Genomic DNA, 17,005 nt, shown 5'->3' with positions numbered 1-17,005 from the left:
AGGAAGGAAGGGGGACTCCAGCACACTCAGGGGCACATTCAAAGTTAGAGGGATACTTGACATTTTATGAAATCATTGCTAGTTAGTTCATCAGCACTGGGATACATGTGGCAGCTAAAAGGTTTTTTCCTTCCCTTGTTAAAAGTAAGGATCGCAGAAGTGTTGATCGTTGTGTTTTGTTTCGTCCACACCCTGCGCTGCTCAGGCAAGCAATGGACAGTGGTACCAGATGAACGACTCCTTTGTCCACTCCAGCAACATCAAGGTGGTTCTGAACCAGCAGGCCTACGTCCTCTTCTACCTGCGGTAACCGGCTCCCCACCCCCACCCCCCAGAGCGCTCGCCTTCACTCTGCTCTCGCCCCGACCGGCCTCCCTGGCCTTTCCCTGCATGAAAGTGACTGGAATTCTGCAGGAGGGAAGCTCTTGGAGCAGCTCTCCTGCCAGTCAGGTGTCGTGGAGAGCGGCCACTGGGAAGGGCACTTAGATCACGCCCACTTGGCTGTTGAGTCAAAGCCAGAGCCTGTGGGAAGGTCAGAGCAGGAGTCCATCTGCCCCACAGTGAGGTGGCTTTGAATGTAAATTGGAAGGTTGTCTATTACATCATTGCCCCACATTAGATGCGTTCCATCTGGCTATCGGCTGGCGTACAGACCTGCCTCTGGGGAAAGTGATCCCGGTGGGCAGTGAGGTAGGTTGTCAGGGGGTAGAGGCTAAGTAGTCAGAGGGTGTAGGCCTTTGGAAGGTGCCTCTTCTTGGGACTGATTGTCACCGACCTGGAGGATGAGGATGTGGAGCAGGGAGGTGTTTTGCTGCTCCAGGATGGCTTTCTGATAGACTGAGACTCTAATAATCTCGGAAGAACTGAGTAATTTGCTCTTTGCTTACATTGAGCAGAATCTGAGGCTGCGTAGTAAGTTCTCATGGTTTAAGGGCGAAGTCAGCTTCAGAGAAGCACGTTGGGACAGTCATGGTTCCCTCTGGCTGTTTTTCTGCCTTTGCCTGTCTTTTTTTATTTATCCGTGCAGCATGGCTTGTGGGATCTCAGTTCCCAGACCAGGGATTGAACCCGGGCCACTGCAGTGAAAGCCTGGAATCCTAACCACTAGGCCACCAGGGAACTCCCTGCCTGCCCTTTTCTTTTAGGAATGGAATTGTAACCTTGACTTCTGTATTCTGATTCCTTCTCACACTCAGTTTCGGTAAAGCCTCTGCGGCTTTAGTAAGGCACTCCCTGACTTCGTTCTCTTCCTTTGACAGGATTCCAGGCTCTAAGAAGAGTCCTGAGGGCTCCATCTGCAGGACAGCCTCCTCCCTTCCCAGCCACCCCAGGGTGGTTCCAGACCACAGCAGGAAGAATATCAGCAATGGGACCACATCCTCATCAGTGACTGGAAAGGTACTTGTTTAAGAGGATCGATGTAATCATTGCCGTTCTTCGTGCCTGTGCCTCTCAGGGGATCGTGGAGCCCCCAGACCTCTTCGTGCTGGGGAGCTCGGCCCGATGGAAGGAGAGTGCAGACAGCAGTCCTGCTGTATTCCACGTTCTTTCTGAAGTGGGTCACGGAGCCAACAATGGTGAGAAGGAAGAGGGGGACAGTGATGAGAAAACCTGACTCAGCAAATCAAGACTTAGAGCTCCCAGTGTGTCCCCACCTTAGAGCAGCTGCCACGCGGAAGTGCAGTGACAGGTTTCCCAAGCAAACCTCTGGCCTTAAGCATCTGGGAAAAAAATATTTTATCCGCACATTTTAATACTAAAAATGTCAGTAGTTTGTACCAGTGTTAATTTTCTGATTTTGATAATTATACTGTGGTTATGCTAAGAGAACGTCCTTTGTTTTTAGGAATACTCGTGGGTGTGTATGGAGGTAAAAGGACGTCGTGTCTAAAATTTAACTCATATAGTTAGGAAAATATATACGTACATACGTACACATGTATATATGCAGAAGGAGAGAGAGCAGGAAAGCTAATGTGGTAAAGTGTTAACAATTAAGGAATACCCTTGAAGTTATTTTCGTATGTATTTGAAATTTTGTACTAAAAAAAGTTAAGAACTCAGTTTTATTAATAAGATAATAGCAGTTTCCTTATAACGTAATTCGTAATTCAAAAATAGAACGGCCCTCTCTGTTGACTACTTCTGTGATCCTTTCCCTTCAGTCTGAAGATCAAATCCAAACACAGGCTGCCGGGGCCTTCACATGTCTACAGGGGTTTTAGTCATTTATGCAAATCTGTTTCCTTTCCAACATTCAAGAAAATAGAAGCTGAAATAGAAGCATTAGAGTTGACGTAGCAATGACATGCCATGACCTGGTTGCGAAGGTGGTGGTCACTGTGGCCAGAGCAGGAAAGCCAGAAGCCTTGGGTGCTGCTCAGAGGAACAGCGACGGGCATGGGGGTGCCTGAGGGCGAGCATGGCCCCCCCCACGCCTGCCCCCCACCCCACCCCCTGGTCAGGCCACCGCAAGGCCTCTTCACTGACCCTGCGTGTTTTCATCATGAAAATAACTTCCCAAATACACTGCAGTTGCACAAAAGTTATTTTACTCTAGGTAACATTGTGTAAGTTCCATGTACTTAAGTGCTCAATAAGTGAACAGGTTTTGCAGCACAGCGGGAAGATTATTCATTTTAGGAAGAATGCTAATAAAGAAATAATGGCCTAAGTGACGTAAAACCAGTCTGTTGCCTGTGCAGAGGGTACGGATGTTTAAGCGATTCAAAATAGTATCAAATTAGCAAGTGTTTTGGGAAAAAATTGTTGCCGGCAAGAGTACAGTAAGTGCAGTGTGGCAGTATGCATCCTAATTTATGAAAATATTAACAGCCTAGTAATGCCATTTGTTGCCTGTGCAGAGGGTACGGATGTTTAAGCGATTCAAAATAGTATCAAATTAGCAAGTGTTTTGGGAAAAAATTGTTGCCGACAAGAGTACAGTAAGTGCAGTGTGGCAGTATGCATCCTAATTTATGAAAATATTAACAGCCTAGTAATGCCATTTCTAAAAAATTAGCGTGGAGTACTAAGTACAGAAGAAGATTCAGTCTTTTTTTTTTTTTTTTTTTGGTGGTACGCGGGCCTCTTACCGCTGTGGCCTCTCCCGTTGCGGAGCACAGGCTCCGGACGCGCAGGCTCAGCAGCCATGGCTCATGGGCCCAGCCGCTCCGCGACATGTGGGAACTTCCCGGACCGGGGCACAAACCCGTGTCCCCTGCATCGGCAGGCGGACTCTCAACCACTGCGCCACCAGGGAAACCCCCAGATTCAGTCTTTTGACCATTCCTTCAGCACATAGTCTCTAAGACCCTGACCTGGTTGGGGGTGGAGGTGGCATGTCGTGGTAAACAGCACCAACGCAGGCCTCGGGGAGCATTTCGGTGAGTGAGTGGCGTAGACCCAGTTGTGACGGTGCTATGGAGAAGGATGGGGCACTTAGCACCTTAGTGGTCATGTCAAGGAGACCTGGAGCCAGTCTGGTTTATAAACTCTTCATGCAATGAGATGGTTGCTAGTCAAACATTAAAGACCTTTGTTGATGGGCCAGAGTACAAAGGTGATAACGGCATATGGTGAAACTGAGATGCTCCTGTGCACCTGTGTCAGAAGAAAAGCCCAAAGGGAGAAGACACCAGCCTATTAATGGAGGGTTATGTTTAGGTGATGGAACTTGGTAAATTTTTTCCCTTTTTATTTTTTTGTATTTCTCAAATCTTGATGAACATGTACTGCTTTCGTAGTAAAGATGATTATAAAGAGGCACACCCGTACGTGCGCAACTCAGAAGATACTGCAGAGAAGTAACAGTATCTGTCTCGTGTGTCCGTGTAAATAATTTGTCTAGAGTTGCCCCTCAGAGCCCCTGCCTGCTGCCTCCTTGTGGGGCCCCCGCCAGCCGGCTGTGCTCCCTCCGGCTTTGACCGCCTCCTCTGCTTTGCTCCCCTTTAGAGACCAGACCCTGTGACAATGAAGAAGCCTCAGACCCCTGAAGAGCTCGGGGTGCCCGTTGCCAGGAATGGCTCTGTGTCGGGCCTGAAGTCTCAGAACGGATACACTCCTCCCAAGCCACCCCTGGGGTCCCCTTCCCCCAAGCCCTGCAAAACGCCTCCCCACGTGCCGACTGTTCTGGATGAGCCTGGAAAGAAAGTCAAGAAACCAGCCCCCCTGCAGCACTTCTCCCCACCGCTCAAAACCTCCCTGGGGCCCCCCGGCGCCGGCGAGCTGGGCGGCAGCAGGTGTGAGGGCCGCAGGCCCGGCTCCTGGGACGACAGGGCCACCCTCTCTACCTCACCTCGGCCCCCGGCCGCCAGGACCGCCAACGGGCTCAGGCCCAAGGTGGGTGATGAGGGTCCAGCTGCCGAGAGGAGGGCCTCCAGCCCTGAGCACCCTGCTGGTGGTGGCCCCGCCAGGCCCCCCCCGGCACCCCAGAGTGGAGCCGCCCCTCCTGGCGATTCTCAGGGAACCCACTCTGCCGGCCCCGCCAAGGTGCTGCCGGCCCGAGAGGACGCGGAGCTGGTGAAGGCCAAGTGCCCCGACCTGAGCAGCGCCTCCCCCGAGCCCGCTAACACCATGTCTCCTCCGCCGGCCAAAAAGCTGGCCCTTTCTGCCAGGAAGGTGGGTGTGTGGGAGGGTGTCGGTCGGGGTTGGGGAGCGGGTTCGATTGTAGTTTGGGGGGTGGGGCGGCAGCACAGGGGCATTTGGCCGCCCGAGGAGCTGAGACGTTGGGTGTCCCTAGGTGGCAGAGGGCTGTCCAGGCGCAGGCAGGTTGTGGCATCTCTGTCATTGGATGAGGCCAGTGGCCGATAGAGGGTCAGGGCCACACAGCTGTCCTCTGTCTCCATCTGTGGACAGATGTCCTAAGGGAGCCTCTGGGAACGGGCCCCGGCAGGGAGCTCTGAGCACGGGGCCGCGCGGGACACGGGCTGGCTGGCACCTCTGTGTGCACCTCGAAGCTCCGTGATGTAATTGGCGTGCTGAGATTTTTGTTTAAACTTCCTTCGTTGTTTCCTTTTTGTTTCTAACCAAAAACACTTCTGATTCTTCTTCTACCATTCTCCCACCCCTCACGCCCCCTGTTTTGTTCTTCTGTCCTCTCATCCTTCTTTCTGGGCTCTTTTATTTTTTATTTTATTTTTATTTTATTTTTACTTTTTCTCTTCACTCACGGCAACCTTTTTTAGAGCACCAAGTTTTTATTTATGTCAATAACTGCAGGCCAGCACCCTGCGGAGGGCAACCGGCAATGACCTCCGTCCACCTCCCCTCTCTCCATCCTCCGACCTCACCTCCCCCCGGAAACCCACTCACCCCGTCGTCGCCTCCACGTGGCCTGTCAGTACAATCCGGTAAGCAGGACGGCTGCTCCTCCCCCATGGGGACAGCACACAGGTCTGCCCGGTGTCTCCTCTGTCCTCCTGCTGAAGGGGCTTCAGTGGGGCAGAGGCGGCTTGGTCTCTCAGGCCCTGGCTTTTTTACTCTGTCTTCATCTTCCGTCGTCTGCCACGTGCTCGTGGTGATGCGTGTGTTGTGAGCTGATCTGCCTATGGCCCCCCAGCCCCGTGACAGGACCCTGAAGTGGAAGGGGGGGGGGTGTTTGAACAGACCATGCGTGAGCTCAGGGTCCTGTGCACTGGTTGTGTCTCCCAGCGGTGCTCCCTGGCTTATCTCGGGTGGGATGGGGTCTGTCACCCTGGCCCTGAGGGCCTCCCGAGGGGACTCAGGCGCCCCCCGTGCGCTGCGGAGGCTGCTGCGGGAGGCGAGGTTCTTTGGGAGCTTTTCAGGCTCCTGCGGAGATGCCCCCCTGGAGGTTTGGGCTGTCGCCTCCTGGCCCGCTCCGTACAGGGGTGCTCGTGTTCCTTTGTGAGTCCAAGGCCAAAGGCCCAGAATTACTGATAAACGGCTTGTTTGAAGGCTGAGGGGCTATCAAGGCCTTTGGCAGCTGGGGAGGGAGGAAGGAGCGAAGGAAGATGGGGCGCGAGGACGTGGGGTGGTTTGGGCGGGCTTGGCGTTGCTGCGGCGCCAACGTGCCCTCCCTGCCCTCCTCGTTCGGGGCCCCGCTGTTCCCTTTGTCCAGCCCCGCTCCCGCTCTCAGTCCTGGCACGGGGGTTTTGCACATGCTAGGTCCTTAAACATCCAAGACATTTATTGGGTATTTTTTCTTTGTTTCTTTGACATATAACTTTTTTTTTTTTAATTCCAGAAAACGCAGAGTAGCATGATGTAGTAGTGCAGTTTGTATGTTGCCATCAGAGTTTGTTGTCTAGTTTAGATGATGTTGAGACAGTCCTGTTTCATTAGCAACCCTTGGAGATGGGTTTATTGTCACACATTCACAGATGAGAAAATTGTGGCCCAGAGTGGAAAGTTGACTTTTCCAAGGTCGCATAGCTGGCAGGAGGAGATCCAAGAGTCTCACTTGATTTGCTCTAGATCCTGCCCTTTACTTGTCTTGCTGTATCATCTGACTGGAAAGTCTGTTTCCCTGATTTTCCTGAACCCCAAGTTTCAGAGGAAAATCCTTGAAGGGTAATAGTGGAAGATGCGTAGGCTCATAGCCGCCTTTCTTATAAGACTCACCGCCTGTGCTCAGACACCTGATACTTGCGGAGGCTGGACATTTATTGCTTAGTGGAGGTTTCCTCCCAACACATTTGTACTGAGAATCTGAAACATTAGGGTTTGCAAAAGTACTTTGAACTGCCTGGTGACAAGAAACTAAGAGATACGTAACGATTTTTATTAACTTTGATCTTAAGATTTGAATTTGTTAGCATGTATTTTCTAACGTTCGCTGAAATGTACATATATCTGAGGTTTACAGGCGAAAGTCTTTTAAAATCCTGACCTGTGAGGGAAGGGGCCGAGGGAGGGCAGGTAGGGAGAGCTCAGCCTGTCCTCACTACCTGACTGTCCCTACAGGGCTGTGTCACCTGCTCCGAGACCATCCAGCCATCTGAAGCCCCCCCTTGGCCCCCACTCCCCGTCACTGTCCAGCAGCCCCCCGCCTCTCGGGACATCAGACCCACAGAGCCACTCGCCCGCCTCTGCGCCCCTGCCTCAGGTCAACGGGGGCTTCCGGGCCCCCTCACACCAGCTGCCAGAGGCCAGCGAGCCCCCCCAGGGTCTCTGTAAGAAGAGGAAGAAGACCTGCGTGGGAGAGACCCAGGGCCAGGGCTCAGAGGCCTGCACGGCTGTGGCGGCCCCTCCAGGGCCTCCTAGGAAGAGGAGGAAGAGGAAGAGGAAGCACACGGGGGACACGGACGCCTCCCCTCTGCAGGCGGGGCGCATGCCGGGGCCACCCTGGAGCCCCGCGCATAGGAAGGAGGGTCGGGCGGAGCCGCTGGTGGGCAGACCGGAGGAAGAGGGCGGACAGCAGCCGGGGAACGGCTGGCCCGTGGGATGCGTGAGCGACGGCCACCGCGTGAGCCGCAAGAAGAGGAGGAGGCAGGGAGCTGAGGACCTTGGTGGAGAAGACGGCCTCCGCCGGGACCACCCACCTCGGCGTGGGTGAGAGCCGGGAGCCCTGCGCCTCCGCTCACACACAGCCCACTCCCAGTGGGTGCTGTCTGGAAATACAGGCGCTGCCCGGCCCTCTGGTACCTGACTGTATCGTCAGGTGTCCCAGGCGGGTGGCGAGTGGAAACAGCGTTCCGGACCTGGCCAGCCCCGTAGGTGCTGGGAGGTCCCGTGACCCGGGCCGGGCCGCGCTGGGGTCCTGTCGTCTACCTTGTGGGACTTGCCTCGGATTAAAAACGCATTTGTGTGCTTTTCTGGACTGTGGCCGTGGGCAGGTCCTGGTCAGGTTCGGGTGGAGTCTCCTGGGGCTCTTCTGGAGGGCTGAGGCACGTGCACCAAAGTTCACGGGGTATCTGGGCCTCAGTTTGCTAGGAGCTGACTGTCAACTCTGACTTCCTAGGAGCTGCTCTTCCTCAGATGTCGTCCAGCCAGAGGCTATTGCAGCATCACCAAGGAAAAAGAGAAAGAAAAAAAGGAAGCAGGAGTCACAGCAGGAAGTAGAAGAGAATGAGCCTGAGGGCCAGAGGGGCTCTGAAGTCCCTGGGAGCAGGCCAGGGACAGCTGTGAATGGCCAGGCTCCCGGAGGCCCCACAGGTGTGCACTGGGCCGGGAGGGGACGCCAGGGGAGCAGGGGGTGGGAGCCAGCCTGCCCTGTGCTTCTAGAGGCAGGTGCGGTACCTTGGGAGGGGCCCGCTGGAAGACCTCTTACCTCTGCCCTCGTGCCAGCTGTCTGCCCACTCGGGCCTCCTGACCTGGCAGATCGTTCAGCCCAAACTACCCCGCAGGAAAAGATGGGGTACATGTAAACTTCACACGTTTTGTGAGCGCAGTGTTTCTTCTGGTTCAGGGCTGTTCCCATCTAAACCTTCCCACTGGAATTACTCCTGGGCCGCCCAGCCTGGCGTTTTTCTTTGCCACTTGAACTTGCAGCATTGGGTTCAGAAGCTCACCTCCCTCTGCCTCTCTTTGTAGCCGGCCTTCCTGAAGATCGTGTGGCCTTTTGCAGTGGGGTTCTGTGTGCTGTGGCCGTGCCTGGGCTGAGGCCTCCACCAAGCGCCTCGTCCACGTTGTGTTTTCTTTTTCCTTAGTGGGCCAGCCCGTTTCACCAGGCTCTCCTGGTGGAATGTGTCTGTTAAATGAGGGGAGAGAAGGTCCTCAGCGCCTCAGGAAGGGGCCCCCAGGTGAAGGATCGTCTGGGGTCTGCTGTTTGTGCTTTGGGGGCACACTGGTTCCCGGGGATGGGTTTGTAGTTTATCAAACTCCGGAGAAACGAATTCATGAATAAACACGGAATTCCATTAATTACACGGCAAAAGCACTAACTGCTAGGCAGTGAGGAATGGCCACTTCAGGCAGCCCGTGTGTCATTGGAGAAAAGGCTGCAGAGACCGGCTGTCGTCAGACGGGGTCACTTTGTGAGCACGTCAGCCAAGCGGGAGGTGCTCCCGGGCCCCAGGGCTCTCCGCCCAGTGCAGAGCAGGAAGTGCGCGGCGGGCACGCCCAGCACCCCGTGTGTTTGTTCATGATCCCAGAATTGGGGCAGGCATTTGTGACCCTAAAGAGGCCAGAGCCCGGGTTGCGGGTGGCTCCGCGTGACCACCGGGCCCGAGCTGTGCTGAGGAGCGGCTGGAGAGGGGGTGGGGGACAGGCCGGGGGCAGACAGTGGACGCTGTCCTGCTCAGAGCACTGAGCCTGAAGGGCACCAGGTCATTGCCAAATTGGCGGACCAGAGAGATGAGGTCAGGCTTGTGTTTAGGGAGGTGAGTCTATTCTGACAGTTGTGGGTGGTTAGGGGGACTGGGCAGAGGCCAGGAGCAGCTAAGACGTCGTTTCTAGAGCCCTGATAAGGGGTGGTCAGTGCTGTCTGTGCAGATGTCCTTGCTGGCCAGGCTCTCTGCGGGCAGGGCGGTGGGAGCTGCCCTGCGAAGCTGCGGTGGTGGTGGTGGTGGTGGCGGCGGCACCTTGTCCCTCCAGTTCGCGCTGCTCCGGTTTCTGCCCCTTCCCTGCAGGCGAGGAGCCTCCATGGGGAGCTCCCGTCCCTTCCTCCGTCAGACCGAGGGCTCACTGCTGCCTGTAGGTTTTTTGTTTTGTTTTCAGTGTTCAGGTTTTCATCTTTTGCAGAGTTGATTTGGACCAATAACCTCTTCTCTTGAGAAAGAATAATCGTTAACTCCCTTGTCACAGGCAGGCAGGCAGGCAGGCAGGCAGGAAGAGCTTGCTTTTACACATTCTCTAAAGAATTTGTCATTAGTAAGTTCTGCAATTCTGTTGTAAATAAAAGGTGTACGAGTGTTTCCTCGGTGGTTTATTTTTAATGTATGTAAATGTTATTCTGATTGCAGGGCTGGGACAGGCTCCTCTTGTATCCTGGGACAGAGAGAGAGAATCCGATGTGGTCCAGGAATTGCTCAAATATTCATCTGATAAAGCTTATGGGAGAAGAGGTACTGGTTTTGAGACTTGACTTCTGTCTTCTGCAGTTGGCTTATGAGGAGCTAGAGAGGCCTGAAAAAGACCTCCTGTGTTGAGCCTTGTGCATAGGAATTGCTTGGCTCTGAAGATGGGAAGAGGAATGTACATGTCTGTTGTACCCCCTCTGACCCCATTGCCATTGTATGCAGATCAAGAGCCCTGCAGGCGGGTTTTGTCTGCGGTGGGGATCCAGAGCAGCTTCCTGCTGGGCTCTGGGAGCCGGGGAGAGGGCAGAGCATGGGCGTTTGGGCAGGGCAGGGCAGGCCAGCCAGGGAGAGCATTAGAATTCCAGAGTCGGGGCAGGCAACAGACCGAAAAACTCATCCAGCACTCGTGCTGTAAGTTTTTATTTAGAACATTATTTTTCTAATTCGGACTCGGAGAAAGAACGCAAGATCTTTGTTTCTCAAATGAGGGCATGGGCTTAAAAAGAACTAAATATACGGGGTTAACAGTGTTTGCTTTTAAGTGACGGGATCACTGACTGGCCTACACACCGGAGACCACTCTGTTCCTCCCCTTTTCCTTCTCTGTGTATCCATTTTCACCAAAAGGTGGCACTGAAAACTTTTTGAATAATTAGGAGTAGACCAGCCTATTTTGTAAACTTCACCCTTGAAGTAAATCCACAGGGCAGCCAGGTACCCACACAGGTTGCAATGCCAGTGTCTGTCTTGCAGTTTTGACGTGGGACGGCGAGGTGTCAGCTGTCAGTCAGGACGCCATTCAGGACAGCAGGCTGGCCCGCATGGCCACAGTCATTGACGACTGGGACGAAGAGTTCGACCGAGGGAAGGTGTGATGCGTGGTGGCACCTGGCGGGGGCAGAGCGCCGCGGAGTAGCTCAGCTCGGGGGCCGCTGGGGAGGACTTGGATTTTCAGGGCTGTTTGAAGGGGCAGCAGCACTACAGAGTGGCCGAAGGCGAGACTGGAACCGCGCTGCCCGGGTTCAGGAAGCCTGTGTCCTCCAGTCACTCCTGCTCCTCCGTCAGTGAAGTGGGGGTCGTGAGGACACCTTCCATGGGTCACTGGAGTGTCAATCTGTTAGTTCAGGTCGCACGTTGAGACTCGTGCTAGCACGTAGTAAGCACTTGGAAAGGAGCCCCCGGGACCCGGGGGAGCCCTTTTTGGGAATTATGACACTGTGATTCTTGACATAGGAAAAGAAATTGAAAAAATTCAAGAGAGAGAAGAAAAGAAACTTCAATGCCTTCCAGAAACTTCAGAGTAGACGGAACTTTTGGTCTGTGACTCATCCAGCTAAGGCTTCCAGTCTCAGCTATCGCCGCTGAATTTGGAGCTGTCAAGATGGGTCAGTTTGTGCGTGTGTGTGTGTGCAGTCGTGCATGGGCTGTGGTGTGTACGGTGTGGAGTGTGGTGTGCACACACCGGTCACTTGCAGATTGAGGACCAGGCTGTTTCCAGGCTCCATCTCGTGTCAGTGGCGTTGCCTGTGTTGGACGCGCTCTCCCGGGGTGGTGGTGGGACTCCTAGGGTCTCGTTTCTCTCCCTCAAGAATGATGTTCTTTGCCTCACAGCCTCCAGAGACGCGGTCCCTTCCCGGGGACCGTCTATCTGGACTGAAGAGCCACTTGCTGAGGACTTGCTGGCTCTGTCGGCTCCAGGCCTGCCATGGGGGACGGCCCGCAGAGGCCCCGGGCTTCTGTGGATCAGGACCTCTGGTGACACAACACGCACTGTGACAGACACGGGGACTCTTAGAGCAGGGGGCAGCACAGCAACTGGGACCTGAGATGGGGCTGAGCGCCCTGTGATGCTGTCCTGGGGCTGCGGGGGACGGCAGGGAGGACGGCGGCTGCGCCTTCCCAGTGTGACCTCGAGCTCCAGAGATGATGGCGTGCAGCCAGTTGCTCTTCTCGACGGGCCCTCCGTCCCCCACTCCTGGCGGCTGGCACTGCTAGCTCATCCTGCGCCTCCCGCTTCCTCAGGTGGGGGCTCTGTATGCCTTACCTGTTCAGCCTCAAGAGAGTCGGCGGCGCCCCGGGCCGGCCCCACGCCGCTGCCTCTCCCTTTTATGGAATTGCGGGGCGGGCAGCCCTGCCAGTGCATCTCTCTCTTGCAAGAAACTCTAGACCCTCTCTGGAGAGCAGGTGGCTGTAGTGGGGCAGGTTGGGGGCCGAAAAGATGTGCCGACACATCTGCTTCTCAGGCTGCTACTTGTTCCGAGGTGGCTTTGCTGGACCCTGCCTTGCAGCTGCAGTAACCCGGGGGTCCTTACTGAGGTGGTGGTCTTGGGGTAGATTCTCTGTTTATTTTACTACTTGATATAAAACATTTATTTTTGACCAGGCCTGTGGCTTCCATCAGCAATATGTTTCCTCTCCCTAATATGCAAATACTGGCTTTGTTTGCTCAATTTTGTGAGTGCTTTTTGAATTTAGATGATTGTATTACTCGAGATCACCATCACTCTTCTATCTTGTTCAAGCTGTGCTGCGAACTTATGATTTAATAAATACGGAAAAGCCTCAGTGAGGTGATCCTGTCCAGAAAAAGGACGCATGTCCCAGCGGCAGAAGGTACGGAAGTAAATCTGAAGATTACCCCTCGGCGCACGTCCGCGCTTCCTCTCCTCTTGGTGCCGCTCCGGGTGGGAGTGGACCAGTGCCTGGCCCTGTCCTTCGAGTGGTCTCCTCAGCCTGAGGCCCGATGCACGTGTCTGGCCCCCACTTTCTTCCTCACGGAGCCTTGCCCTTTGCTCTGCTGCTTGTCCTGGGGCCTGGGGGATCCTGGTGGTATCGAAAAAGCGTTACATTTTTTATACGGGGAGCTATGTTAATTTTTTCATGTGGGTCGATCTTTATGTTTTTTTCTTCCTGTTTTTGTATTTCTCTTTAAAAAGTTGGGGAGAATAATACCAGTGGCCTGCGCTGGGGCTGCTCTGGTCCCAGCAAATGGGAACCAGGCTCTGCCTGGACTGGCCCGGGAGCCTTTTTGTCTTCTACAGAGGACTGATTCCTGCATGTCAACCACACCTTGCCCAAAGCTGAGGGGCCCACCCCAGTGCCCTGTGGCTCTGTCATTTGTCATCTCAGGAGGGAAGGCAGGTGCCTCCGTGGGCAGGGTTTTTTTCTCTCTTGAGATGTTGACATCCATTCCTGCGTGAACTATCTCCCCGACCATATTTTTAACATGTTCTGTAGCTGAAAAAAGAAAAATTCAGTTGTTTGCTAGCACAGAATTGATCTCTTTTCTCTCTCTCCCTCTTCTCCAAACAAGTCTCTTCCTTCCTCCACTATATAACTATAAAGGCTTTTCCTGAGGAGAACGTACCCGTTTTCTCCTGGGCAGGGATGAGCACTGGCCTGACCCTGCAGCATTTAAGTATCACTGTTAAGTAGACAAGTCCTCCCATCCCACGGAGAATCATCGGCCAAACTGGGAGGGAAAGGATAGGCCCAGAAGACGAGTCCAGATCCTAGGTGTCCGTGTATAAAGCTTCTATAGTGGCAGTCTTAGACTTTGTTGACTTAGAACATGGGTCTCATTTAACTCACCCCTCCCAGTGGTCCTGGGTCCTGTCACTCCCTGACCCTCGGCTGGGGGCCTGCGCACACGGGGCTGGGGGCCTGCTCACACCTTGGCCCCGTGTGCGCGTCGAGTCCACGGCACATGACCTGCACCTCCGTTCCAGGGGCTGAGGGGCCCCAGATGTTGTCAAGATCTCGGTGCAATAAAACGAGTTTTTGTGAGTCCTGCCTGTGTCTTTGTTTTTTTCCCCTTTGACTTATAAAAGGTTCACCCCGACCCCAGTCTGCTGTCCTAGTTTGCGTGTGAGGTTGGCCTCAGGCACTTTCTGGTCACTGTCCGTGAGAGGGAGTCAGGTGCCTTTAGCAGTCTGTGCAGCAAAGCTTAGAACAGGTCTTTGTTAAGAATAAAGGGGGAATAAAGAGGTTTATTTGAATGTCTTAATACATTGTTTGAATTTAAGAAGGGAGAAATCCTTTGAAGTGACTCCTTGAGCTTTGAGGGTGATTTTCAATGAGCACCAGATTGAAACTTGGAAACAGTATCATTCCACTGAGGTTTGTTTGAAAATTTTTTGAACCAAATGGTTGGACTTCTGCAGGGAAAGATGAGGGAGAAATCAGGTTTTGCTAAACTGAGTTTTCCTCACAGTTGGCAGGGACAACCCAGGCCTCCGGTTTGGGGACCCCCTCCTGAGCCTGGCTTGTGCACAGCGGTGGGTAGGGCACGGCGATGTGGTCAGTGCCTGTTCAGTCTCCCCTGACCCGAGTGGGCACGCCCAGCTGCTGCTCCGGCCACATACCAGAGGCCGTGGTGAGGAAAACTCATCTCCTGTGTGGACTGGAATTCAGTGTTGGTAGAGTGTAATTTGGACTCACGTGGACATTGCAGCTCTTGTCAGGCTTGACGGGAACAGGAGGGGCAGGGTCTGGCTGATACCGCACGTCCTGGAAGTGGGGTAAGGCCAGGAGGGGGCACAGGTGTCTGCAGAGCGCTCCATGATCCCGCAGGTGGCAGGAGCAGTGCCTGTGAGTGGGTGACAGGAACTAGTGTCGTCCCAGGCAAAGGCAGGTTTCCGTCGAGTGGGTTCTGGTGCCCGAGCTCCGCGGCTCCTTACTCCTTCCTTCCCTTCAGTGACACCCCACAGTGCCCCACCCAAACATGCTCCTCAGACACGGGGACTCTCTATTCCAGTCACTGTGGGGGGTGGGGGGGTGGTTGGCCGGACAGCTCAAAATAAGGACAGCAAAGTAAGAACAGGTGAGGTGAAACATCTGCTGGACCCAAACCAGAGGGGGTGCTCGGCAGGTGGGAGAGGGTTTGGGGTGACTGATGCAGTTCATGGGCCTGTCTCACCAGCGGAACTTGTGTCCAGAGGTTCTGCATCACCGGCTGGGAGGCAGCTGGAGTTGATCCACTACATATCTGGGCACAGGGGTCATACAAGCAAGACCATAGCTTTTGCGTGTTGTTACTGGTTCCCATCAGTAGCAACATGGTTCTGGCTGCGTAGAAGTTGAATAAGGCCAGGTTTCCCACTGGCAGCCCATGGTCTCAAGCGCAGAGCTGCCGGCTCCAGTGGGAACCAGGAGGAGGGCGTGCCAGCTCTGCCTGGTGTGGCCTCGGGGAGGAGGGGAAGCTGTGAATGGGGGGTTGACAGGTGAGTAGGCTCCAGCTGGTGGGGCTTGCTTGAACGACCCTGTCAGGTGACAAGGCAAAAGCACAGGATGCTTCTCCACTGATAATTTCGGTAGGAACCTTTCATGCCAGCCTTTCCTTGTGTGTCTTTCGGATTACAGTGAGTGCCTGCGGTATCGTCAGCAAGGGTCTACAAGGTCTGATTCGCTGTTTACACACCCAAGGCTGATGGCAGTGTGCGTGCAGGCCAGGGGCGGGGGTGGAGAAGACAGGTGAAGATGACCAGTCCAACAGGCTGGCCAAGAAGTGCTCATGTCTGCAACTATGACGTGGTAGTAACAGAAGAGGTGGGGCCACTTGGGTATTCAGAGGTGGAGTCAAGAGCAAAGGTAACATAAGGTGGAAGGTTCAGGGCTGGGGGAAGACCTCTGGCTTGGGAAGTCAGCTGAGTGGTAGGGCACGTCATACCAGAGAGGCAGGTGGGTGACAGATTCCAAGGCTGTGATGCAGCCAAGCCTGCGTTATCATAACAGAATGGGGAGACCCACAGGTGTGAGAAGGAGGTGACCAGGGAGCACGGAGTCTCCCGATTAGGAAAAAGTGCAGGACACCTGGGGAACCAGGTGACCATCCATTAGAAGCTCGGCCAACCTCGGGAGTCAGGAGCGAGCAGTGAAAGGCTGGCTGGTACGATGGAGTGAGGAAGGCCAGGGTTCGAATCCTGCCCAGTCTTGGTAGCGTGGACAGCCTCCATGTAGACGGGACCTAGGTGAAGCTAGGTTCTGGTAATCCCAGGCAGCTTGAGGATGTGTCATGTGACACCTGGTGAGAGCTTAGCGGTGTGGTTCTCTCTCTGCCTTCCGGGCCTCATGGCTGGTCACCTGCACTGGCTCCTCCCTTTAGCCCAGGCTCGTGCCTGGAGGAGCCCCTGCTGCACAGACTCTGCTTAGCCCAGCTGCATCCTGCTCCTTCCTTCCCTGCTCCTGCATCAGGACCGGCTGGTACCGTCAGGGAGGACCATCCAGCTGCCCAAAGCAGGTTGCCATGCTTCATTAGGCTCTGTCTCAGGGGGCCCCTCTCTCCCATCCCATTAGTGGCTGTTGCCTGTTTGTGCCCTCCCACCGCCTGTGTGCCCCTTACTCTCGGCAAATGATTTTCATCCCACTGCAAGAGTTCCCTCCCACTGCAAAATAAACAGTGAAACACCAGGAAACCAAAACCATAAGCAACTTCCCTCTATCTCCGTGTGGTCTATTCTCTCTCTGACCTAGCGGTTCCAACACTCACGGAGCCCAGAATCACCTGGGAGAGTTATTGAATACTAATTTAATTTAATACAAATGTGAGGGAGATGAGACTCTCGAGAGTGAGGCTTGGGCAAACCCTTCCCGAGTGATTCTACCGGGCGGGCGGCCGGCGTGGAGAACTGCTGTGCTAGTCCTGGGTTTGAGAGAGGGTCAGAATCACCAGGGGGTTGTTAAAACACAGGTTGCTGGGCCCCATTCCCCGACATTCTGATTCAGCAGGTCTGGGGTGAGGTCTGAGAATTTGCGTTTCTAACACGTTCCTAGGGGATGCTGAACCCACTGCTGGGTGGGGACCACACTCACAGCTCTGATCTAATGGTTCTTACATGGGATGGTCTGTAGGACCCCTGTGGGGTCCTCAATGTGCTCTCCAGACCGACCTCTTCCACCCCTTGGGGACCTCGCCTCAGTGATTTTCCCGTCTGCCTCCTGTGTCTCGCTCTTCCCCCTTCCTTCTCTCGTGAACATGTTCAAGTGTCAGCCATCCTAAAAAAGGCCCATTTTTTCCGTGTCCCCTCCCAGCCACCCTCTCCCTCACCTAAGCTTCAATTTGCCCTCTGCTTCCTTCTCCACAGTCC

At 54.4% G+C, this 17,005-nt stretch overlaps 1 protein-coding gene across 1 annotated transcript in view; it reads left to right on the top strand.

Moving 5' to 3' along the window:
- Positions 1-13,679, top strand: part of USP36 (ubiquitin specific peptidase 36) — a 34,859-nt gene extending 21,180 nt beyond the window's left edge. The window contains exons 12-21 of the mRNA XM_082680023.1: positions 206-306; positions 1,260-1,398; positions 3,955-4,620; positions 5,221-5,351; positions 6,925-7,512; positions 7,922-8,115; positions 9,864-9,965; positions 10,674-10,789; positions 11,154-11,305; positions 11,532-13,679. Coding sequence (XP_082536149.1) covers positions 206-306; positions 1,260-1,398; positions 3,955-4,620; positions 5,221-5,351; positions 6,925-7,512; positions 7,922-8,115; positions 9,864-9,965; positions 10,674-10,789; positions 11,154-11,285 — 2,169 coding nt within the window. The 3' untranslated portion in view covers positions 11,286-11,305; positions 11,532-13,679. The remainder of the gene's footprint in view (positions 1-205; positions 307-1,259; positions 1,399-3,954; positions 4,621-5,220; positions 5,352-6,924; positions 7,513-7,921; positions 8,116-9,863; positions 9,966-10,673; positions 10,790-11,153; positions 11,306-11,531) is intronic.
- Positions 13,680-17,005: the final 3,326 nt, after the last annotated feature.

The sequence above is a fragment of the Grampus griseus genome (genome assembly GCF_964374135.1).
Source record: "Grampus griseus genome assembly, chromosome: 20".
Taxonomy (NCBI): domain Eukaryota; kingdom Metazoa; phylum Chordata; class Mammalia; order Artiodactyla; family Delphinidae; genus Grampus; species Grampus griseus.
This window is presented reverse-complemented; position numbering and strand designations above follow the sequence as displayed.